We start from the raw sequence: 27,040 nt of genomic DNA, 5'->3' as shown, positions 1-27,040 counted from the left end.
AAGACGTTTACCGTTGATCAGATATTGAGTCACGAACTAAAAGGCTGCCATACCTTCCTTTCTTAATCTGAATTAATGATGCTTAGGAAGTCTATTATGTGATTGCGAAAATTTCCGCAGCAATCCTTAAGAGGTTAGACCTGAAGATTTCACTTACCTTAAAATACCCGGTTTTGGTAAAAAGTTGTTTATTGCCCACGTCACTGAGATGGACCGCTATGGTATCCCCTGATATTGAGCTGGCTACAGAGTACCGCTGTACAAATAGAGAAAAGAATGAAAACGATTAGGGATTGGGTTACCATGTGTATGTATGCAGTCATATTTATTGTTGAACAATGAGGTTACGTGTTCGAATCCAGCTTTGGCTGGCTGTGGTTATAGGATGGTGCCGGGCGAAGGACGACATTTTTTCACGCAATTCGGTTTCCTCCTGTTCCTGTGACAGTCATTCAGCCGATATTTACAGTTTTTTTCTTCATATTGTTGAGATATTGAATATCCTACCCGTAAAAGGGAAAATTCATAGTTGTGGTATCAAGTTTTTTTAGACTGTGTTAAAATCTGTGTTAAAAGTGGCAAGGCGAACAAATGTGTTCTCCTAGTAGACAAGGCGCAATCATGCCAGACAATTGACGAAACTATTTTTTCTCTGCATATGCACTTGGCAGCCGTGATACCAGTGAAATAACTGTATAGAGACAAGAAATAGACAAATCTTTAGATAAACGAATACCATGTTTATCCACTAGTGGCGTTTACAATTTGATCGCTTATGATAATAGAGACCTTTAGTTAGATGTTACAAGTTGTAACTTTTGACTTCAAAGTTGAATTAGTTTACCTATTCTCCTGTGAAGCTACAAGTTACGAGTTCAACCTTCAACTTCCATCTGAAGGTCTCTAATTACACTGTACATGACAGACAGACACTTGGAGTAACAGGGCCAGGATATAGTTCCTATAATCTATTTCCAGCCAATGGCATACCATCTTGTTCTGAAGTTTGTTAAAGTCAACGTTCAAATAATGTCACCATATTCTCTTTGGTAGCTTTCTCATCAAGATATCTGTACAATCCCCACGGTGAATGAAAAGCTCATATCACGGACAGTGTCCGTATCTTCGGCCAAACACAGCAACAGCAGGGATAGTCTCATATAAGTTCATCTTTTTTCAACCCTTGTTGTTGAAAGCAAATATCGCTCAGACTGTCCTGCTTATTTCTGGGCAGGAGCCTGGCTCCATTTTATCGAAGCTCCAGACGCATTTCCGGGCCTTGACCAGATACCATTCACAATGCCAGCCGTATAATTGACTCCGTTACCTAACCGACGTATCTGTGGCTACTGCGTGAAGATGAAAGTAGACAAGAGTTGCCGTCGGCAGCGAATGACTTAACAACACCCAATATTCCTCAAAAATCCTTTAATATCGAGGTATTGGATTTTCTCCCCTGGCACTTTTTGAGCTCGTGAATTGGAAGCCTTAGAGTGGAGCAATAAGGTATGAAATAACTACTGCATGGTATTCTGCATGGGGTGAAGGAATGTGTCAACCACAGCTCAACCACATTGAACTGTAAGTGTAGCTCAAACTGTTCTCCTCGCTTTGAGAAAATTTTGAATATAGAGTATGGTTAAAGCCTACCATCCAATATAATTCTTTGCAAGGTATGAGCTATATCTTTCGTTAATGAATCATCAGGATCTCAGCCCTGAGGCTATACAAATTGTAACATGGTAACCAAATGAGAATACACTGCCTTAGGATATGGTTAAGTGCACATAGCTCACAGTGGTAATGTGCTAGTTTGTTACCAACGTAGACAGTAAAGGTTTGCCTTACAACGATGGGTATGACCAAAAAAAAAAAAAAAAAACCAACTAACCCGGTTCAGACTCATCCTGCTCCCTTGGCGCTCTAGTTTCCGCTTTTCCATCGTTCCGAACATTATATCCTCCCATCTTACCCGCCAGTTCATCTCCGCTAACTCGGCTTCCAACTTGATGTGTCTGTGTCAAGATACAAAAGATTCTGTCAACGAGTCAAGAAAAAATAAGCTCTCAAGCAAATGAATCTGTCAGCGGTTTAATTTAAGTACTTAATATTTTCGCGCGTATGTGTGTGAAAAACCTCGCTGTCCGTCGAGTGGAACAAAACGGTGTAAAAGTGACGTTGAGAGCTTTAGACCACAGGAATTATTCAACTGCTTGTCGGTTTTTTAAAAAATTACCATGGTAAACGGAAGTAGGGCAACGTGGTTATATCAGAGAGTATATGTTATAAATTTCACCTTGTTTATCGCTTATATCACAAGATTGTATAGATTGGGTACAGATTAAGCACATGACTGGTACAGTTTTAAGGACTGGTTTACTGTTAGCTGTCAGTGTAAATTACAGCACTAATAAACTAAACGAAAAATCGCAAGCAGATAAAAAAATTGTGCATTAGTTACAATCATGTCTATCTATTTAAATCATTGAGACTGATTTTGCTGTCAGTGTCGCATATCCATGTGCTTTCACCGAAATCAAGACAACTATGCAGGGGCTTGGAAAATAGCCCGCGTTATACGAGTTTAGTCAATCTATTTGGAGATGTTCCATATTATTAAGGGAGTGGAGGACAGGGGTTGAGAGGAGAGGGAGGGAGGGGGGAGGGGGGTACGATGTCATGGTACTGAGCATAGACTTTGTCTATGCTCTTCTTTCATCATCCAGGGAAAAAAATACTTTGTTTTCAATCCCAAGCTTCTCACTATTGAACTTTACCGAGAATTTAACTACAACTGTCATATGTTGGCTACAAGGTTCGTCCACGTTGACCCCAGAAGACATCCGTGTTTTTAAAGCTAGTGGCAAATAACCATTCCAACAGGTTGCTATGCTTTGCAAATTGCATGTGTAGTTGGCCCGTTGTACAATTTTGAGACAGTTGCCTCCATAAAGTGTGACCGGAAGTGACTAATTATGCAATTGGTATTTAAAACAAAGTTAATGTTATGGACAACTGTGCCCTTCAGTCTCACATGTAACGACATATCGCCATGTCATTACCACATAATCACATCAATATAAATAATTACTATCTGACCATTCCTAACCCGGTAATCTGTAGGCTTCCTAAGTGATAAACCTACATACATTAATCTGCAGGCGTGGTTCTTTCAATGATCATCCCAACCAATTTATAACCACTAATGGATCAATCTTCCCAGATAAACCAAACTGAATCTAGATAATGGAATAAGAGTCTGTCTACACTTACGATAAAGTAAGTTAAACTAATGTGTTCATCAGAACACAATGCTGGAATAAAGATAAGCTGTATATATCACAAAACTCATTTACACGACAGTCAGCGTACTTACAGATTCATTCCCAAGGCATAAAAACATAAAGATGTTGTGTCCGGCTATGTGGCAGTTACGCCATAGTAACTAATCCATTTTGCCTTTTCGCAAGTCAACCGAATAAGAAAAAATGGTCAAAATAACCATCTCGTAGAATGGACGGAAGGTCGCAACTCATCCACCTTTATAAAGCGTCGAAATACAGAAGATAAGTTCCCAAAAAAACTTTTTCCTTGTTGGCTGGGATTGAATATTGTAAGGCGATGTTGTATTCGAGAAAAGTGACTGGAAAAGATTCACGACCGTTTGAAAAAAGTGCACAAAACTCTGCAGAGAAATTATTTAACCTGCTTGGATTAGGCCACCCCATGTCTTTTTCCAGGAAAAGGTTCTAAAAAAGGAATAACAGTTTCTTTGAACAGATGCTCTTTCACATTTGGCGAGTTTCATATGCAGCAGCTTCAAAATGAAGAAACAGACGACAGTGCAACTTCCGGTGGGTTGAGTGGTCATGCTTGGTATCTGTGTGGAACATTGTCCTGTGCGTTAATAGAGGAAATCAATGGGGTTCATTTCAATGTTAAGTTGATATCAAGAAAAAGAAGCTGGCATGTGTCCTGCCATGGAATTGCCAACGCTTTCCCTAACTAAAAAGAAGAGTCCCTTGCAATCGATAAAAGTTTGAACTGGTCTCCCGTCACTTTTTGGGATCGACCTAAGAAGAGAACTTCCTGTTTTGGCGCGACAGGAACCCACATTTTCCTGACATACACGTTTTAGAAATCCCTATATCAAACCGCTAATTACCTGGCTGTAGTTCACCTTTTTAAAAGTGTCCCCCCCCCCCCCCCCCCCCACCCACCGATGGTTTAGAATGTGCGCCTCTTACAATGAGATATAAACATATTAGTGGTAAACACCCATTTCGCACTAAGTTTTTGAATCTTTTTGTATAAATATTTATCACTAGCGTCGTGCAAAAAGGGTAGTAGCACAAATTTTTAATGTAGCGTATACCCGGTAGCTGTTAAACAGAAGGTTGAAACCGTCTGAAAATTACGCTCTAAAATTCATCTGTTAGAAGCAACATGATGTTTTCTTGTTGATGCTACAATAAACTACATTAATGTAACACAATAATATCTTATGGACAATGTAGTACCTCGCTACACTAAGAAGAGATCATGTAATATATAACACAATAATTTTGGCAGTAACATGGAAGTTCTCAAAAACAAAAACAAAAAAGTATTTTGTCGACGTAACACATTGCAATAGATATCAGCGTATTTTTTTTTACCAAATCCTGTTTAAGGCATGGTTCTACGGGGCTTTTAAGTTGCTACTTTTTAAACATTTACATGAACAGTTAGAATAAAACTCAGTGGTACATTGACCTGAGGCTGTATTTCACCGGTTAGTATGCCAGCTATCACACTGTCGTTGCTGCTATGCTTTTGCTCTCTGTGTTAATGTGTCTTAATTATATTGTCAGGAAATTACGTCCACCCTGTAAACGTTAACGTTCGTTGCATTTCTGTAGCATAACTTTTGGTTTTCTGATGAATTAGACTATATGGCATTTTCACCATGACTTAAGTGTTTCGTTTTTAAAGTAGTGTAATAAACAATGTCAAAATCACAGGCGTCATCTTCCGTAAATCTGTGTTGAAAAAGAGTTTATACAGCTGTATTTGCCTTTCTTTACATCCAACTCCAACCTTATCTCTGAAATATTAATGCGATTTTCGCTGCAGCTACTTTCCTGAAACACCCAACGCTCAACGATTGTAAATGAGTTTGGAAAGAAACGCATGTAGCAGTTAACAAGACTATGGCTTTAAACATTAATTAAGCTCAATAACTAATTCCATGGAGATGTTTCTGACTTAGGGTAAAATTTAAGATTGACTGAAGTCAAAAATCGCTTTGTGCAATAAAAAGTTATGTCTAAGTCACGTGTGAAGAAAATCAGGTAAACTATAATTTCATAAATGCAATCGTTATCCCATCCAAGGAAATGGGTAGACTTCATGCGACTATTTTAACAATAGTTCCACGGTTCCACAGACCTTCCCAATTACGGCCGTTTCTCCCTTTAAAGACGTTTTCAAGAAGGTCTCCAAAACAGCAGAAGCAAAGCATTATTACTCCGGCCAAATATCAGTATTTACAAAACACAAGTCTTATCCACACTGTTACTACACCGGCTAGAATTTCCGCTGGACATCTGTGAAAGCCAAGGCAATTTGTAATCATGGAGACATTATGGCCTTTCTGGCACCAAATACTGATCTACGTGAGGATTCACATGACACGGGTCCACGGTATAACCCATGTGGGGTATAATAATTTTGAATGACACGTCTCCTCCCATTGACGGATTAATTTACGACGCCGTGATCTCCTTGTATATCGTGCGACAGGTTTCGTCCCATCCTTGAAGTTCTCCGCTACAATATGACGGTCATTAACGAAGATTTAAGCTGGGCTTAGACCGTTGTTCATATTAAAGTAAAGGCAAAGGGCAATGAATATTGCACACGGTATCAGTAGTAATAGGGGGCTATTTATGGAGTGGAGCAGAGTGCTATCAATCTGTTCATCTGACAATTCAGACAGACTTAGCAAATTATGTACGCATATGTAAGATAAAGTTCCCAAGTTTACCAACGACTTTCAGGGTTTCCTTACACGTATCTTTCCGCAATCTCTTCACTATTGTGTAAGCCCATAACATTATCATGTTTAGTGTTCAGGTTAAGGATATATTTCCATACTTTTCGAACAAAAATGGAGAATGAATCCAATTTAAAAGTACTGCATTAAATTCAAGAACATATCATGAAGTGGATCAGAAACGTTGAATAAGGAAGTAAGTTTCACTCAAATGAAAAACTGCCGAAGCAGGTGGTAACTAAATATGTTTCTTAAAAATATTTAACCTTTTGCCGCTGAAAACAAAAATTATTATTAACGTACACTTCATAAGCAAAAAAAAAATATCCTCTTTAAACAATTTTTAAGTTTTTGACGATCTCACCATTTTGCCTTTAATCAAACAAGAATAAGGTAACATGTCTGATTTCTTCCACGTCAAGTTAGTGAGTAGGTCGACTAGAGAGTTTAAACATGCTTTTAAGTAACTCTAGGCACTCATTATTCATTAAAATATTTCGCATACTCAGAACATATCCAGTGTATATCCATTTGTGCCAAATGTATTTACTTCTTTGATTGGAGATTAACGCCATATACACTAAAAAAATAATCTGTTAAATTTAACAGCAAATCCGTTGTCTGAGTGATGCTAGAATGTATTCTATTATTTCAGCAGATTGTTCTGTTAAATATAATACACATACTCTATCAACATTAGAATTCCAGTAGACTAACAGGATATTATGTCCAGTATGACAGAATATTATATTATGGTAACTGAATGCATTCTAGCCATTCTAACACCACTCAAAAAACAGAATATCTGTTGAAACTAAACAGATCAAATTTTTGAGTGTATTTAAAAAAAAGACGACTGTGAGGTTTATTACTGGTAGGAGAAACCAGGAGTTCCCTGGGTAAACTACAGCTGGATTCGAACTGTCGAGAGCCCGGGTCAAGGACCTGACATTCACTTTTTCCTTCATGTAAAGATTGCCACAAAGCGTTCGCGTATAGCTTTCACAATGACTTACCTGTATATAAAGAAAGCCGCGACAAGGACAATGACCAGTAATGACCCGAGAACAATGATGACGATCCCGTATTCTGGGAAAGGCTCTGGAAAGAGAGAAAAGGAGACAATTTAGTTCTACTTTATAATGACTTATTCGTGTTTTTTTTATGCATTCACTGCACTGTCTTAGTTGACTTATATGTTTGAAGCAACGCTGATGGTGCATTGTGGAAAAGGTACCTGAGGGACCTCTTGACGTGGAACAACGAGAAGAGGATGTGAACAGTCGACCTTCCGTGTGACAGGCTTATCGTATACAGTGAACCCAACACCTGATGCGCCAGGTTCACTGTATACACATAGGCCAGCCAAGCCCGGCTGCCATGAGAAGAAATCGTCACAAACTTAATGTGTACGAAGTGTGTAGTTATTTATTTCATTGTTTCGTATTTTTGCAAAATATGTAGAAATAGTGGTGTAGAAACAGATATCATGAATCACATTCTACAACCACTGTTCCTATTTGTACGATTCCTTCATTATCTCGTATTTTATATACTTTCTTAGTAAAGTAAGGCCCGGAGAATATTGATCTTCAACGTTCATATTGGTTGACGGCTGGTCTAAATGTTACCCAACATAGAACGCCCTGCGACAGTTGGATTTGAACCCACGCTAATAATGCTATGCACGTGTGAATGTATTTGGGATAGGGAGGTAAAATAGCATTGAAGCATATCTTGGATTATCGTCTCAGCAATAGACGGGGCGAATTTAATGAAAACCGAAATATCTCCATCTTCAAATTAAATCGCTGTTTTCTAATCAGCCGCCAGCTAGAGTATAGATCCGTCTTAGACAAGTTTACAGATTTTCGGTTTCCGTTTGGGTCCTTCAATAGCTATTAGCTGAACATAATCAGTACTAATGTACCAATTTAGAGCCTATTGGACGGGACGGAGAAGGGCTCTCGGCTCAGAGGCGAAGAGCCACTTAACCCAACACTAACTATTTAATGAAAACTACGGTTGACTAGTCTCACCACAATGACAATCCGACAGATCGTTAAGACCATTCTAATCTGGGCTGTGAAGCGGCTTATCGGCGTGACTGGCTTCATTACCTATAGGAGTAGAACGTTATGAAAAGTCCTTCAGTAGTTTGTGCCCATTTTGAATGACTCTTCTCCCTTTCAACAAGCCATTTTGCTATATTCAGAGCATCCGGTAGGTCATCCAGTAAGATGAGGCGTGGACAAAAATTCTTAAAATAGACCATAACATCTATGGTACCAGGCGGGACATCGGTACACAGGGAAAGACAAGTACGGTTCAGATGTTGTGTATTCGCTTGCGCAGTGTCACGTTTGTTGACACAAAACTAACCATAATCGCACGGGGAATAACGGTCCATAAACCTGCATGTAAAGACTCTTCTTTCTGTGGAGTCCTATAGGGTGTCACACAGCATGAATACGGATGATGATCATGCGTAAATTTTGTCACATTCCATTTTATTTACATTCTGATAGACAGTTGAAAAAGCTAGCGCTAACAAAAAAGATCCTGATGGATCCGCACTGTAAAGCATGTTCTTAATATAAAAAAAGAAGACTGAATCCCCTCTACGACCCTCGCTCAAACCGTGAAATTCTTGGTCTGCTGGGAAGCGCAACATGTGTCGCCCTGCTGTCTCCAAGCCAGTTCAAAAGGCACATCAATCAAACGTAATTTGATACATCGCTAAAATATTTGGGATCATTATACGGCTATCTTCTGGCATAACCGAGTACCTTAAAAATGATACAGTGATATTTAAAAATCACCTTAGCTCTCACAAAAGATTATCTTGAAGGTTGGATGATGTGCCTTCGTCAGCGTAGAAAGAAGATGCCCAAGAATTAATTTGTCAAAATATAAATCAGATTGATTTCGTGGAACAAATCGGGCGTAATTATTTTAATTCGGGAAGTCTTAACGACAGTTATTAAGTGCTGAATACATTTTGACAAGTCTGTTGTAGAAAAGCCAGACTAATATTGAAATGATAAATGCAGATATCTTTTTGACCAATTTCGTCACCGGATAAGGTAGAACTCAGCCGATAAAAGCCCTCTGCCTTTCATTTACAGATCAATCTTTAGGAACCCAATTTCAGTCTGATAGCTGTTGACCCATTTGAAGATATTGCTCACTCGAGGGCGCCGTCAACCAATCAAAAGCGATTAAGGATTTTTCTCCGAGACTGGTCTACCGGAATCCATATAAGTTGATGCCTGTCTTTATACGTGCTTGCTGATAAAGACGCTGAATTTAAATACGCCCAAGCATCAACATTTTAGCACCAGTAGACGTAGAAAGTAAATAGAATTGACTTGAATGATCCGACTTGTGATATCAAACGCAATGCACTATATTGCGATGTCGAGAATGTAACAGAGTAGAAAAAGAAGGATTTAAACAAGACTGTGTTGTTTGTATTCGTGGAACACTGGTCTGTGTATTACAACAAATGACTTGATTTGAACATATACGATGACCATACACTTTGGGAAAACTCCGTCTTGATGACGATACCAAGCGTACATAATCAAATTATAATTTTCATATTAAAGAAGGGTGTGGTTGCCGGAAATATGGGTGGGGAGAGGTAGAGGACATGTAGAGGGGTTGTAACGCAAGGCAAATATCTTCAACCTTATTTGATTATTGACCCCCCAATACATTTCCTTCAGCACGAACGGCATCGTATAAGTGAAATATAATTCGGTCTTGGAGTAAAAAAAAAAAACAATGAAATAAAAAAATAATTTTGCTCATTATCACTTCATGAAAGCAAGACACTTCCTATGTACCTATGTAAAGACATTTACATAGGTACATTTACTTCTTATTGCAAAAAACTGTTCCGTAAGAGTTAATGAGTAACAGACTTTTTGGAACATATTAGTCCAACCAACCACCCCTCCCCCCCACCACCACCACCCCTCCCCCCCCCCCCCCCCACCACCACCAACCCTTCACCAAACCCCACCCCTCTCATCCACAAAACGCCAAGCGTAAAATGATATCTCCGAGAATTTACCAAACCTCACATAGGACACATCCTTGAAGGAGATTGTCTGTTTTCGTCTGTAGCACAATCAGATTCGTGCGCTGCACTGAATGGCCAACCTTATCGAGATGCGCTTTTCCTGTGCGTTGGTGCACACATTTGCATCGATGACGAACAATCTGCTCGAGGCACAGTAACGGCTAACAAATGGCGGGTATTAATGGCATGTTTATTATATGCCCTGTGATAAAATATCACAAAAAAGTGCTTCTTCCTTCCGATGCCAAAATAAAATAGCATAAACAGCGGGCAAAGTACGAGTCTAATATCACGTGCAATCAGTCCTGTTATTTTTTCAGTGATTTTATCCTGACAGAAGCCGTCGTAGTTGCCTTCTGCTTTGGAAGCTAATTTTTTTTATCTATGGGTTGTGACTGAAGATTACCTGACGGCATGATGGACGACTGGCCGTCACTGTTGGTGAATTTATGGCAAGAAACAAATTATTTCCGATCAATACAAGGCCCAAACGCTGACCCAAGTATGTTAATCATTGGCTAGCTTGCCAGTAACGTTAAGAGACTTCCGCTTCACCGCGTGCATCGCGAACTACCTCCGAAAAGGTCTCTCATATTGAGGCTGTGCTGTCACAGTGCGGTTATTGCAAAAAAACTAAGAACGCAAATATTTCCGAACCCCTCCGAGCAAAAAAATGCTACTTGCTCACTGAGCCAAAAGCTATATTGTTAAAGACGTCGGTGGCAAGGATATCTCAAATGAAGAAGAAACTGGGCCTGGCCATCCCAGACGGCTTCACCGAAAAAGTTGTTGAAAGACGTACAAGAAATGTTTCAGTTCGCTGCGGCAAAATCAATAGCCTGATGGATTGTTTGGCAAACCCTATATGGAGTTTTCAACTATTGGAAGAGCACTGACCCACACCTAAGCCCCGCTAGAGTTAAATGGGTATTGATTCCCTCATAAGGAAACCTCGACATTGTATAGAGCATCTAAAATATATTTACTATTAAGCAGAGAATGAGAAAAAATAATTTAATTACTAACAGATGAAATGTAATAATTTGGACTATTTATTTATTTATCTGATTGGTGTTTTACGCCGTACTCAAGAATACTTCACTTATACGACGGCGGCCAGCATTATGGTGAGGGGAAACCAGGCAAAATCCGGGCAAGCCCACGACCATCCGCAGGTTGTTGACAGACCTTCCCACGTACGGCTGGAGAGGAAACCAACATGATCTGGACTTGAACTCACAGCGACCGCATTGGTGAGAGGCCCTTGGGTCATTGTGCTGCACTAGCGCGCTAACCAAGTGAGCCACGGAGGCCCCAATTTGGATTCTGTAAGTTTACGCAAACAATTAAAGGTTGAACTTAAATTTACAAAAGAATGTCAGCTTAAGGTAAATCTTTAAAGAAATGGCTGAAAATTAAGTACATCAAAAGTGGTGATACACCAAGGACAATGATGCATTTATTTATTTGATTGGTGTTTTACGCCATACTTAAGAATGTTTCACTTATACAACGGCGAACCACATTATCGTGGGAGGAAACCGACATTGATGTCATTTGGTAGTTTGCATTTATTGATTAAGCCGATAATTGTCTCACGCCGTACGTAAAAATGTAACATTTAATGTTTATGTTGTAATAAAACGGTTATCACCAGGGTTAAACCTTAGGCCTTTAGCAAGAAACTGAACAACTTTCTCACGTGTGACGTACAGATATTAACACCACTCTGATGGATGACATGTGGTCGTCGACAAACCATATATACTGCTCAAACGTCGCCAACCGCTTATTTTCACGAAGTCCCCACGAACTGCGCCAGGTGGAAAATTCACAAATTGAACGGGATTTAATCCGCATCTCGAGTACGTACTTTGGCAAAAACAAAAACAGCATCGACATATGTCACCAATGCCTTATTGTCAAATGGCAATGTTAATGCTAATGTCCTGCTTCTCAAATGTCTTATTCAACAAACACGAAGAGATGAGCCATTGTTAATTTTTCTCCAATCCTCCCGGAACTTCGTTGAAGTCAATAAGGAAATTGCCGACGATCGACCGTCCGGCATATATATATATATATATATATATATATATATATATATATATATATATATATACACACAAATGTGTTATCTTCGCAAACTTTTACATATAACATGTGCAAACAACTATACGACACTTGCTCTGCTGTAACAAGGACATCATTATGTAGTGCACGTAAACACTTACGCTAATGATGGCCTGCAATAGGAAATCGTGTCCCATATATATGGTGAGTCTTACTCAATCTCTGGAAAACACCCTCTCTAGCTGTTTCCTTTGCGTGACGTTAAAAAATCATGGAACAACGCCATACACAGCACCCGTGAATAAGACGACCGACTGATTTATTCATTTATTGATTGTTGATGTTTAAATTGTATGATGGCGATCATTTTGGGGGACTGGAGGTATCCGAAGTGCGCAGGACCTTTAACAAGTCAGTGACGTACAGATATGCGCACCATATTGGCTGAAAACAAATTGTCGTTAACGATCGTGTGGCTGCCAAAACGGGAACGAATGTTGTCGACCGCTTCCCTCCAAATGGCCAAAAAACAAAATCAGTATCTAAGGCTGGGCTTGAACCCTCACCACAAGTGTCCTAAGGACTGGAAGTCAAAGGCCTCTAACCGCTCGGTCACGGCCCGACAAGTGAACCGTGAGAGTCTCCCATTTTAAATGATGATTCCATAAATAAGTTATTAAATACGTGACTCGTACATGGCCCATAATCCTCAGACAAAAATACAACAGACGGTGTTCAAATCCCCTGCAGCCTAGTAAACCAGTGGGCTGACTTGTATCTTTCCCTGTATTACAATGAAATTATATGTTCATTCGTTTTCTGGGCATATGTATACCCTTTTAATTAAACTCGACTAAGCTGTAAGAAGTGTTGGTTTAAATTGTTATGGTGTGAGTTTATCTTTACTGAGAATATTCTGTTTCCAAATTTTTCTATGCCCCACCCTTGTCTATCACGCACTTGCACCGCTTTAAGGCGAGAGATATTAATATAACATTTATCGCCTGGATCGGGACACAAGCGTCATCAAAACACGTACATCTATCCCTCCCAGGGCATGTACTTCAACGTTAATTTCCTGAATGTTACTCAGTTTCAGGTAACGTCCTCTAAGATCGATCCCCTCTCCCTTGCGAGCAATTAGTTAATACTCTCCGCTGATTGTTTCTTCTGTGGGGTGCTATGTCAAAGAGCTACTACTCCATTAACTCCGTGTGGTATACTAATAACACGAATGGGGTCAGGGTATCGAATAGTGCATGCATAAATAAATAGCCGGCTTAAGCCTGAACCCATACTATAATGACGCTATGCATATTGTCCGTTCCTATACTGCGGATGGTCGTGGGTTTCCCCTGGGCTTTGCCCGGTTTCCACCCACCATAATTCTGGCCGCCGTAATATAAGTGAAATATTCTTAAGTACGGGGTAAAACACCAATCAAATAAATAAATCAATAAATCAATGTTTACATTGATTTACGTGTATCCGATACATATTTGTTGCACAGTGTTGTATGCGGCGCTGTTTCAAGTCATGAAAACTAGTTGAACCAACTGGTAAAACGACATGCAGCTCTACGCTTGAAGATGTGCCAGAAGATACAATCAAGTTTTCTTGTTGACTCAAGCCCTGACTATCTTATTTGCTTACCTGAAACCGAAAATCATCTATATTTGGTGTATGATTCCCAATATTCCAATTATAACAGAGCACTGATGTATGCTTCAGGTGTCTTCTTAAAACACGAAATTTGGCTTAGCAACATAGGGATTTTTCGCCTTTCAGGAAAAAAATTTGTACGGACAATTGCTACGACTGAAATATGTCCATTTCTTATGACAGAGAAAAAATGGCATTCGTATATGAAAATATGATGTTTGTTACTTTTTGCCTTGGTCTGATTCAAATCCCATGAGTGTCCACAATCGCTACAATGAATACATGAATAGTTGCAATCAAAGCCCAACTGATGTGCATATTTTTATTTCGGACAATTCATATATAGTAGTATGGCACACGATTTGAATACTGATTTTACTAGAAAAGTCCTAATTTCGCGTGCTTCTCTTTTCATAACTCTTTGGTTCTTTGTATTAAATTCCACTGGGAATCGACATTGCGAGCAGAGCGTTCATTGTGATTGGCGGCTGGTATATCGAGATGTGTTTCTACGCATGGATTCTGATGTTAAAGCGAGTAGAGTTGTCTTCATATAGATTTTTTTAAATCTTACTGTTTTCGTAGATAAGGCAATCGTTTGTTGCGTTACACAAAACTACAGCGGAAACAACTACTAAAGTCCACATTTTGCCGCCGTGGTCAAATCAGCTTGTCTCACTGTTGCGAAGTTGCCCTTCATCTTATCTCGCTGTTGCGAAGTTGCCCTTTGTAGGCTAAGCAGCAAAAACTTCCACATTCCACGTTAGATCAAGGAAAAAGTCCCCTGTAGCATTGTTGATATCAGCAGTTAAAGGGATTGGATATTATTGCCGGAAAGAGGAAGGGGATTAATATACGAGAATGTGACTGGTTAGAATTACTTCTTTCCAACTAAGATGTCTGCATCCGATTGCATTAACCTTTCACTGTTTTTTTTTAATTTTTTTTTTCTCGTTTACTGAGCAAAAATATTACACACAAAAATAAAGGTGCTGCTTTTTAAACTGATCAATGGTATGTTTTTCTTCTCTTTTCGGAGAAAGATACCAGTATGAGCAGAAAGAATTGTGCTCTGCTTCACTCAGCACGAATGTTTGATCATATCCACTGTTTTTATATTGAAACAGAACTGCTTGTCGCGATACAGATGTTACGTTACGTTAGGTATTGCCTAAAGTATAAGGTACACGTCGCAAAAAATCGATCCGCACCTATACCGTACCAAACATACTCTATCATTCTATAATAGTGTCAGAGTATGGGACGCTTATGAAATTTTAAAATAGACACAATACTTTTATTAGCAAATATTATCTTGAATCTCGAACAGTCTATGTCAAGGATGTGCCAAAGGCGCTAACGTGCATGCCTTCACTACACACTTTTATCGAGAGACTATATGGACGATGACGCCTTGCTTAAACAGCCGGACCCAACTAAAACACGGCTGGTACATGGCCTTGTATTTGACTTGGGTATTGTTAAAGTATTATTTTCCATACCTACTGCATGGAAGTAATAAATTCCACTCTATTTTGTGTATTTAAATACATAAACATAAACTGAAGTAACATGTGTTTACCCTTGTATGTCCATGTTCACTTACACTGTAAACCCGCATTAATAAAACTGACATGCCCAATTCAACCGTTATAAAATACATTTAGGCTTGAAAGACAAGATGTCGATTTCAGGACAAGTATTCTGAGGCAACCAATAAGGGTATCGAACTCAAGGCATAGGCGATCTATAATCTATGTGTCCAGCAATTTTGGAATTGGACCTACCGTTAGTTTGCGAATGGCAAGACTGATTGGTCATCACAAGTCATTAAGAGAACTCATTATATTCCTTGAAAAGGAAAGCGTGGGATTTAGGAGTGTCACTCCCTGTTCACACCCACATATACCCCAAGGTGAACATTACCAATACATCGGCGCGAATGGTGGCTGACAAATGCCACAGTGCGCTTCCAGTAATGTTAACGGCGATGAAGCAAAGGGGCGAAGTTGCAAAGCGAAGGGGTGAAATCGTGATGCACCCCCTCCCCCTCCCCCGCCCTCCACTCCACCCCACGCATCGCAACTTCAACAGTTCGCATGATCACCCTTGATGTAACTGAAGGTATACTGTGGCCCTCGCCAGCTATCATAGACACAAGAATGACAAATTCATGGATATCCAGCACATTCGTACCCTCTAAGTACATTATAAAGATTTACGGGGATAGACTTACTGTCTGGTGGGCATTTTGACCCATCAAATCCACACTTTGGTGTATCCGAGGGAGGGGAATCACGACCACCCGCCCAGTATATCCGTTTATTGGGCACTGGTTCGTAGATTTTCTTGTTGCCGTAGTAATTTGCAACAACCTGCAGTGAAAGGAAGCACACACATAAATTTATTTAGTGTTCATGTATATGCAGTGTCTTATATTGGAAGATCATGCCGTAAGGAGCAGTCAGACTGATTTATTTATTTGATTGTGTTTTACGCCGTACTCAAGAATATTTCACTTATACGACGGCGGCCAGCATTACCGTGAAAGGAAACGACCATCCGGCAGGTTGCCGACAGACCTTCTCACGTACGTTCGGAGAGGAAGCCAGCATGAGCTGGACTTGACGGCGACGGCGTTGGTGCAGGGCTCCTGGGTCATGGCGCCTTGCTGGTGTTCTAACACACCAGGTCACGGAACCTTAACCAATCACACAGTTCAATAAGAAATATATAGGCAGACGCTGCTTTCATTTGGTAGAGCATAGCTGTGACCTTTGTTTTGGAAACACAAATATTTAACGCATTGCCAGTAGGCTGAATCTTATAAAGGAAGGTGATACGTGTGTGTGGTAAAACAACGCGAATAACTGCTCTGTATAATTTCGATATATAACCAAGCAGTAAACACCGAAGGTCGATATATAACCAAGCAGTAAACACTATCATAACCAAAGGTCGATATATAACCAAGCAGTAAACACTATCATAACCGAAGGCTGATATATCACGAAGCAGTACACACTATCATAACCGAAGGTCGATATATAACCAAGCAGTAAACACTATCATAAGCGAAGGTCGATATTTCATCAAGCTGTAAACACTATTCACAACCGAAGGTCGAGATATATATTCTATTTCTTTTTAAAGGCTGTGGCGGAAGACAAAGAATGCAATTTCCTTCGTAAAGATTGCACCATGTACTTGTTTCCAAGAAGTCGTCATTGTTTCAGACAAAAGCACTTTCAGAGGTGCCTGGATGTCGTGTCGACCCATTAGTATAGCCATTAATTGTGTTTAGCATGGCAAGTACTCGCTGGTGTTCATTTCAATCATGTAAGGTCTTGTGTTATATTACCGTTGTACTGACAGATCTCGTCTTCACGACAATTAGTTAAGTATGTCGCGTCAGCATGTTGACAGTCACCTTGTGGTCTGCCTACATTCGTCTCCATTTAATGATAAACCTTTTGCTCCCAGCAATGCCGACAAGGCGACGACATTGTCAGTAAGCTGTAGGGTATGGATAGGCAGCAAGACGTAAAATACATTAGTTAAGCTCTCATTAATAATATGCAAAAACCAGATCTGGATGTGATCTGGAATCTATCAAACCTCATTCCCATAGAAAACAGATGCATTAATTTTATGACAATATACTGAAAACCAGGCATAGGGCTCGCAAAGAAATGCCAGAACAACTAGATTCACTCTTGATTACCTAAGACCTGTACATCTCCATGTACCCAGTGATATAGGGTGCCGATATAGAGGTGTTCACAACATGACAGAGGTTGATCCTATACAATGCTGCTGTGTGACATTTCACGAAGTAACCGCAATGGCAATCTTAGGAAATAAAAGATTTTTTGCCGTTCTGTGTGTTCGCATAAAAAACACCTATACAGGAGGTTGTTCTCAGTTTATGCACGATGCAGTATTTCGGTTATCCGGTCTGTATTATACGCCGTACTCCACAATATTTCAAACATTTGTCGGTGATCAGACTTGATGGATGTGAAAAGCATACAGGGCCGTGAAAATTCACCGTAGCTGTTCATAAAACTTGCAACGCGACTGTTTAAAAGCTATAACCGACTCGTCGGAGTTCGATTTAATACACTGTTATATGACACCTCGTTGGACGGCTTGCATGGCCAACGAAGACAAATAAAAGTTTTTAGTACGCCTGTAACTGGATTCACGTCTGCTGGGTCACGCTGAGTCTCGTATAGCGAGAGAACGCAAAAGGTAACGGCATCGTGGAAAGCCCCATCAACGCTATTATGTGTAATAATTTAAGAGTTCAAAAACGAAGCAAAGCAAGCGCAAACTGTACCTCAAACTTTCCTGTTGATGGGTTGAGATCCAGTAGGGAGTAATCTGCATTTCTGTCACCGTTTGCATCAATACTGACAGTCCCTGTTATTCCTGTCAAGTACAAATTATAATGATGATAATCATAAGGGTATAATCATGGGACAATGCCTGTCTCTTCTGGCATAATTACAGAAACATGCTTCCACGGGGGGAGGGGAGGGTGGTGTGGTCATAGAAAACAGGGTAGGAATTGAACCAAGGTAAGTAGAAAATATGAAGTAGAGCCAGAGGAACGGCGTGATATGGATTCGATCTCACGCCTCCAAGTATTAAGGGATTATTGTCTCCAGTTTAGAATCACTTTGCTTGACTTAAATATGGTCAGGGTACGTACTCTTTACAATTCATTTTAGTTTTCATTTCACTATAGGCAGCAGGAAATATAAGGTTTAAAAGGTAAAATGGAGTTTGTGATTGAACTCCTTTGTCGGTAAAGGTTAAAAAGTCCTACTGTATCATCTTACAACCGTCTTCACCCTTCGTCTACTCTGAACAACATTTTCGTTAAACATTTTCAGACGACAATTTTAAAGTAAATGTAATAAAAAATGGCATATTAATATTTCTGAACCTCTGTGAACTTTAGACGTTCCTGAAGCAAAGCCGCGTCAGCTATCTACCCGGAAAATGGCGAGACAGGTGGTCGGTAAACTAATTTCAAGAAAAGTTGCCTCGGATTTTTGACAAGTCACATGATACAGAAGCACTATTTTTACCTTCAACAACAAAAGAGTTCGAACTCAAACATACCGTTAAAAGTTCTGTTCCACATTCGCTTTGTAATCTCCACGCCGTTTGTGATATTCCCGTTAGCCTCGAGAGTCTCGTTGAGAGCGAGAGCGTAAAGGATGACGGCATCGTGGAAAGCACCAACGAAACTGTTGACCTGGAAAAAAAAGGGAATAGATATTAACTATATACCAGGCCATGTTTTCAGTTCGCCAGAAAAATACAGGCCCAAAAAGTCTTAAACTCTTTCATATTTATAACATATATTTAAAAGTATACTGTCTTACTATAGCGAATCCGAAAAGTTTTATACTATGCCTGAGGGATTTTCATGGCTTGTAGATCTGTGAGGCTAATATGAACGACTGTTTCTATTTTCGTCAAAACCGTGAAAAATAAATGACATCGTTATTTTGCGCACTTGACAAAACTATTTTTTGTCTTTCAGGAACCTCGTCGTAATAGACTCGTAACTAGCACAAAACACGTAACCACAAAAAAATCTTGCCAGCAGGCGCGGAAAGGAGTTCGCTGTTTCATTCGCCAAGCCGTTTTGAAAAAAAGCGAAACAGCATTTTGAAATCAAGGATTTTACATTTGAACTTCCGGAGAAATTCGCGCAAGCTAGGTATTTGATGGGATAATGACAAGAAAATCCAAGGCTGCATATCCAAATACAGAGTCAGTCGTCAGCATGAAAATGTTGGAGTTCGGGCGCATGCTAAAACGAACATTCTGTTTATAACGTTGCCAAGGGCTTTTCTCGAATGTACATTTGAACACAATTCCCTGGCAGAGGCTCAAGGCTTAAAGAGAAATTCTTTAGAATCGTCAATTTGCGCTGCAAACAGACTTATGTGGAAAGCCATCCTGTAAGTCCGCTTAACAAAACGTATTGACTGCTAAGCGCCACTCTGAGCTTTAATGCATCCGAAATGTGTGGTAACGTGTTATCTCGCTTTCTCTTGACAACGTGATCGCTTTAGAGATTAGCCCTCAACAGTCATAATGGGTACAAGACCTCAAATGTTCCAATAGCAACATACGATGGCTCCAGATGCTCTGAGTTTGTAAATAGATGGGGTGTTCGTGATAATTGCGGCCACCTTCGAGAAAAGTTGAGACACGATTTGGAAAACTCGCCTTGGTTTGAAATGAGTGTTGTGAGTCAATTGTACAGACTCCAGAATCTACACGGAGCTGTTAGTGCATGTACTTTTTTTCTGCGTTCTGAGATAAGCGTTCACAATAAGGACCGGAACACGTCGTAAAACACTGACGTCAAGCTGCAGAGGGAGGTAATCTTGTTCTTAAAACGTAGGAAACAGAAAGTCGCGCATTATTGCGACCATGTTCGGCTTTTGTTCAACTGTTTTCAACAGGATGAACAGCACAAGAATGGAAAATTTCGATTAAAACTCTTCGATTTGTTACAAATGCAAGGAAAAATTAACCACATTGCATCATCGTTTCCTTGTGTGTTTGCTTTGGATTTCATTAGGCGTCCGGCGTTGCGTCAACGACGTCCGCTCCTGGCTTTGACAGGTCAAGAACATTAACACCAAAAAAAAAAAAAACACACGGAAGGATTTATATACAAAAAATACATTGACGTAATACTGTTACGTCAATGGGATAGACATTACCATATTTCCAATTACCAATACCCGAATACCATCACGGTTTTGTTAATACGTTCATTACCCTTGTCCAAAATTACAGGATAACAGCTTGGTACACGTGTTGTTTTGGACGTAATTCAGAAAACCGTTTGCATTCTAGTCACAGGGGTCTAACTTGACCTCACTCAAATGGTCTGGATTGTATCCAATGACCTGTATTATAACTGGGGCCTAAGCTTTACCTCGCGTATTTTCCCCGCTGCTACGAACATAGCAGTCTGCACTGCAATCTGGTGGAGCGGAAAGTCTGGTGTATTAATGGTTCTTAACACAGGGTCAATGACCAATATAAACATATTCCGTATTGCTTCACACAGCTTCTTTTAGGAATGATTTGTCTATGGGATAAAACGCTCTTGAACTATTCAAATATCGATTTATTTTCGTTCCGACAAAGAACAATTCAAGGAATGCATTTATACACACGGACTATATAGACAAAATCATGTTTCGGTGCTTTTACTTCACTTCTCTTGGTCGCTGAATTAGCTGCATTTCTCCCGGTCGATGCATAACTACAGTACAAATTTTTTTTTTTTTTTTTACTTCACTGGTGTTTGACGCCATCCTCAAGAATATTTCACTTGTACGACAGCGGGCAGCATCATTGTGGGAGGAAACCGGGCAGTGTCTGACTGACCTACCCACGTATGACTGGAGAATAGGCCAGCATTTAACTTGACCTGACCTCTCAACGATGGCATTTGTGAAGAACTCCTGCGTTTCTATCGGGTAGAAACAATAAAACTATAAATTAGAAAGAAACCAAAAACGCAGCTGACATTGAACTGCATCCTTTTCAACTTAATAACTCGACAAATGAAACCAATTTCTGTCTTTAACAAATCCCATTCATAAAAAACAATGGGCTAATGTGAGGCTTTCAACGTCATCCAGCTTACATACAAAACGTTATCGAAAATGCGGAAATGTACAACGGATTACACTGTTTGGAAAGGTTTCCCTTTGTAAAAACAGATAAATGTTCATTCCCTTACCTCCTCTTCCCCGTACGTAAAATTAGCATATTTCATCCTGGCTCTTTTCTTGACTTCTTCTGAGAATCGGTGATACTCGGGACTCGTCGGTTTCCGGAGCGTCACCGTCATCAACGCCTCGTACGCCTTTCGGGCCCTCTCGTTTCCTTTCCGGAGGATCTTCGGGCCGGTACCAGGGAAACTCGCTCTGGTTTTTGCTGAAAGAATATCCAAAAAACGCATTATACATTGTAATCGTAATTTATAATCGAAAATGGGAAATACATTATTTATTTATTTATATATTTGATTGGGAAGTTAAGCCTTGCTCATGAATATTTGATTTTGCGGCGGTGGCCAGAATTATGGTAAGAGGAAACTGGACGTAGCTGTGGAGAGACCATCCGCAGGCTGTTCACCATATTGGTGAGAGTCTCCTGAGCAATTGTGCCGGAAGTTCCCGCTCAATGTCGACTGTTTCGGGAGGAAACTGCGCTGAGCCCTATGGGAAACCCATAACCATCCGCAAACCATTTTAAAGACGTGATGATAGAAGGACTGATGAATCTTGCATGAATCTCTCACTTCAAGAAATAAAATGACAAATGACAATGTTGATAAATATGGATTGTAACAACCCGCTAAGTCATCTTTATAAATTTTAATGTTCATTTGCATCAAACCATACATGTAAATGGGAAACTTGTGCACCAGTGTGAATGTGGGTATGGTGGAGAGTGAGCCCATATACCGAACACGATTTATTTTTTAAAAAATCACGCAAGTCTCAGTTCGAACTCTCTTCTCATCGTCGCATCAGTAATATCCTTAAAAATATATTTACCTTGAATGGGCCAAGGCGTCAGGAAAAGAAAGTCGCAGAGTGATATTTTACTCCATTACAAATCGCATCATTTTCAATGTGGGGGCTGTGGAGAGTGAGCGCATATACCGAACACGATTTATTTTTTAAAAAATCACGCAAGTCTCAGTTCGAACTCTCTTCTCATCGTCTCATCAGTAATATCCTTAAAAATATTTTTACCTTGAATGGGCCAAGGCGTCAGGAAAAGAAAGTCGCAGAGTGATATTTTACTCCATTACAAATCGCATCATTTTGAATGTGGGGGCTGTGGAGAGTGAGCGCATATACCGAACACGATTTATTTTTTAAAAAATCACGCAAGTCTCAGTTCGAACTCTCTCCTCATCGTCACATCAGTGATATCTTTAAAAATATTTTTACCTTGAATGGGCCAATTCGTCAGGAAAAGAAAGTCGCAGAGTGATATTTTACTCCATTACAAATCGAATCATTTTCAATGTGGGGGCTGTGGAGAGTGAGCGCATATACCGAACACGATTTATTTAAAAAATCACGCAATTCTCAGTTCGAACTCTCTCCTCATCGTCGCATCAGTGATATCTTTAAAAATATTTTTACCTTGAATGGGCCAAGGCGTCAGGAAAAGAAAGTCGCAGAGTGATATTTTACTCTATTACAAATCGCATCATTTTGAATTATAGCACTGCAGCGTTTTCTATAGACACGTCTTCATCCTAGCAGATATGCTTGTCCGGAATTTATTATTAAAAAACAGATTCCTTTGGGAATGTTTATGGTGGACTTCAATCTCAAATCGGATTATTTTCGGTTATTAGTTCTGAAGCAAATTGCCGCAAATAAGCTATTAGCTTAAAAAAAACACAAAACCTTCGTTGGAAATAGGCGAAATACAGCTTGTGGTAATAAAACATCGGAGTACTTAAAATCGAGACACCAATATATTTCCAAACCCGGAGATTTTCTTTTAATCTTTTTTGAGAGAAAACGTAGATCCGACAACGCATAAATCAGACATGGCCATCTGTCAACTTCCCGGATAGTTTCGCAAACTGCATTTCTTTCTTTGCTGCACATTTCAGTTTTTTCCTGTGGATAGCAATACGTTTATATAAAACTAAAACATACAGAGATACTTTTCTGAAAAATACGATACGATGTTGAAAAGAATTACCAAAACAAGATGAATTGTCCTGCTTCATGATTGTCTCTTGTGTCTAGAAAGATAAGCCATAGTAAACGTTGGAGTCTTCATAGTAATTCTCCTGACAGCCATCACGGACTTATTTATATGAAAGAATGAAATAAAAGAGTGACATGCGAGAATCGTTTTTTCCTCGAATAACCACCTAAAATGAGGGTACACGGTTTGACTAATTTGTTTTTGCTCGCGATTTTCATCGTTTTCATGATCATTTCAATAATTGTAGGCCTATTGTAGCAAACCGGTATCTGTGTTGGATAGGCCTATCGCCTCATACTTGAGGCTATCCCTTTTTCCATAAACCTATGCCATTATACTTGAGCCTATTCCCTTGCTCTTAAAAATATAGTACTATACCTTAGCATACAGCATTATACCCTAGCATCCTTATCTTGAAACTATCTCTAGTACTTGAGCTTTTTGCCCTTATATCTGCGTGTTAACTTTGTACTGCAGCCAATCCCTTTTCCGGGAGGTTACACCTTCTAACAGAGATCTATCCCCTTTAACCTGAGCCCATGCATGTTCTATATTTGAACAGGTTCCCTAAGCAATGCGTGACCAATTAGAGCACCGGGCTTTATCTTCTTCCAACATTCCATTGCCCCAATGACGTGTTAATATGAAAGATTAACAGATACTGCATCTAATTGCTTATCCCCATTAACGCCAGCCCATGAGTGTTCTATATTTGAACATATCTCCTAACTTATATTGGATCATCTCCTTTTATATTGGAGACTATCCCATTCAAAGCAATGCGTGGCCAATTAGAGCACCGGGGTTTATCTTCTTCACCAATGTCCAACATTCCCTTACCAAAATGACGTGTTAATATGAAAAAGTACAAGACATTGGGTCTAATTAAAAGGTATTGGGCGCTCTCTGGTGCCAGTGAAACTTGATACAACACATGTGTTAGTTAGTAACCCTTTAAAGTGGTCTATCAGTGAATGGTGTAATTGCTATATACTACTGTCTACGTGGTTGTAAGTCGCTAAATGATTATTAATAAATGTGTACTATGGATGGTTGAGTGTCTCATGCAGTATAATGAAAACGACGACAAGTCGCTTATTGGCGCAACGTAATTTTGAAACTGGGTGACTGGAATTCAACGAAACATCACTTCAAGAGTTCCAAAGTGGTCTCAGAACGAACCAATACTCTGAATCTACGTCTTTAAAGTTTCTGAGACGAAATAATGTAAAGAAAATGGAAACTATACATGCATGTTGAAGAATTTGTCATGATGGCCACTTTGTGATGGGGAAGGTCTGCAAATTAGACCACGGGCTACAGTGTCCGTTAACTTGGTACAGGGCAATGTGTCGCTCCTAATCTCCGACCAACTGGATGATAACTGTAATTAAGCCTTTGATCTTAGTAATTACACATCCCTAGCACGTCAGTCAGACATTGGTTAAAGTAGAACAGGGTAGATGTTAAAAGGCTTCTGTCTGTTTCCACATTGACAGATAGCGTTACAAATTGAAACAGCATACAGTGTCTCTGTCTTTGCCTCAAATTAAAGTTACCGTAAATAGCATTTCAACCAAATAGACACATCTTGCAGTAATGTAGGCGTATGTGGCAGTGTTATAAAATATTAACCTGAAGGAAAATATGCACAGTTTGCGAAAAGTAAGTGTATTGGAGCGCAACATAGGCTTGCTATGAAGCGCTTGATTCCTGCTAAATTTAATGCATCAGTTATATAGAGTAGCATGATTTACATACATTTTGTAATACATCAGCTACCACTTTTATGAGAAATCAATGACTCTTTATTTTATATTTGATATTTACTTATTTTTTATGGGTGTTGTCAGGAATATTTTACTGATACGACAACGACCAGCACTGTGCTGGGAGTAAACCGTGCAGAACCCGGGAGACCGTCATGACCATCCGCAGGTTGCTGCAGACGTTTACACATACGGCGAGAGAGTATTTTTTATACAAAGATATATTTAGCGGAAAGTTTTCAAATTTGATTGAATGGTTGATTGTTTGACTGATTGAACTTTACGGCCGTTTAAGAATAATAAACCCTTAACCAGGAAGTGACCATATTGAAAATGTTTAAAGATGTTTATAGTCGTGCATGCATGTTAACAGGTTAGATAGATACAGAGAGTTTTGGTTGACGTGTCATGTCAGCCACAGCACTGGATTGTAGGAATCGTAGCGAACTACGGGTTGGCCACTGCATCCTTTCTTAAGACTTTGCACTGTACATAATGGATATCTTTTTGAGTGAAGAGGCGTTCGTGTAACCAGGGGCGCTATTAATGAAAATGAACATGTTTTAAAGGATTATTACGCGAGGAATGTTGACGAAAACCACATCGTGGATAACCCGGAACATTTTAATCGAGCATGTATGACACAACTTAATTGCGGACTGCCTCAGATCTTCAAACTACAAAGTGGTCTCAGCAATAAACCGCGCAAAAGATAGCAAAACACACAAAAAGACTTCATAACTTATGTTTTGCATTAAATATCGCTGTGGGGGGATGTCATGCAAAAACAGGTGCTTGGCTGGCACTGATTACTCGGAGGCCAGACACACACGTGCGTTGCGCATGTCAAGTAGGTGATTAATACCCAGTAGTCTATTTAAAAAGGAGTTACTTTTTTGCCACCAGAGTACAGCGCGACTTAAGAGATTTTCGCTGTAATTTGGTACCACTAACAACCCTTACCTATGGAGCAGCGAATGAATGACGCAGAGGGAGACTCTTGCTTAAAGTATTTGACAAGATTATCTCTTTATGTGGCATATAGCAACATACATCTCTACAGCAACACTGCGGTGAAAGGCTCACAAGTGGCTGGGGCAAGTCATGTTACCACTCCAGAATCAAGCTGAGACTTGCGTAATTATTCCAAAGCACAGGATGTAAAGGCGCTTAAGTCATTTCAGTAATATCATCACCTTGTTAACCGAAAGGAAAAGAAAGGATATGCTTTACCCATAATCGGATTTAGGAAATTAACCACTGATTAAACGAACTACGCACACAGTCATCGAAGTGTATCGCTAACTATAAAACAGATCATCTGGAAAAGACTAGTACACTCTATTAGTTCAGCCTTTTTCTTACCTTGCACTGTAGGTTTTGCAGCCTTTTTTACTTCAGAGCATTTTTTTTTTACTTAGCAATATTTGCGTCAAATTCAACTTTCTCATCTACATCGGCCGCTTTAATCCGCTATAATGAGCAACAGACAGCTTAGGCCTGGTTGAACAGTAAGAATAGTAATTAATTTGATATGTATTTTTACCAGATGTTGACAAGTATTAGTCTTATCGTTTAATCACCAGAAGCCTCACTATGATATAATCAGAG

At 39.6% G+C, this 27,040-nt stretch overlaps 1 protein-coding gene across 1 annotated transcript in view; it reads right to left on the bottom strand.

The window, feature by feature from the left end:
* Nucleotides 1–27,040, bottom strand: part of LOC135462723 (atrial natriuretic peptide receptor 1-like) — a 398,590-nt gene that overhangs the window by 33,570 nt on the left and 337,980 nt on the right. Inside the window, 8 exon segments of the mRNA XM_064739947.1 lie at nucleotides 158–256; nucleotides 1,892–2,015; nucleotides 7,054–7,138; nucleotides 16,099–16,237; nucleotides 18,205–18,296; nucleotides 18,996–19,131; nucleotides 21,655–21,798; nucleotides 21,800–21,851. Coding sequence (XP_064596017.1) covers nucleotides 158–256; nucleotides 1,892–2,015; nucleotides 7,054–7,138; nucleotides 16,099–16,237; nucleotides 18,205–18,296; nucleotides 18,996–19,131; nucleotides 21,655–21,798; nucleotides 21,800–21,851 — 871 coding nt within the window.

Source organism: Liolophura sinensis, chromosome 2 (assembly GCF_032854445.1).
Source record: "Liolophura sinensis isolate JHLJ2023 chromosome 2, CUHK_Ljap_v2, whole genome shotgun sequence".
NCBI classification, from domain to species: domain Eukaryota; kingdom Metazoa; phylum Mollusca; class Polyplacophora; order Chitonida; family Chitonidae; genus Liolophura; species Liolophura sinensis.
The sequence above is the reverse complement of the archived record's forward strand: the minus strand, read 5'-3'. Positions and strand labels throughout refer to the sequence as shown.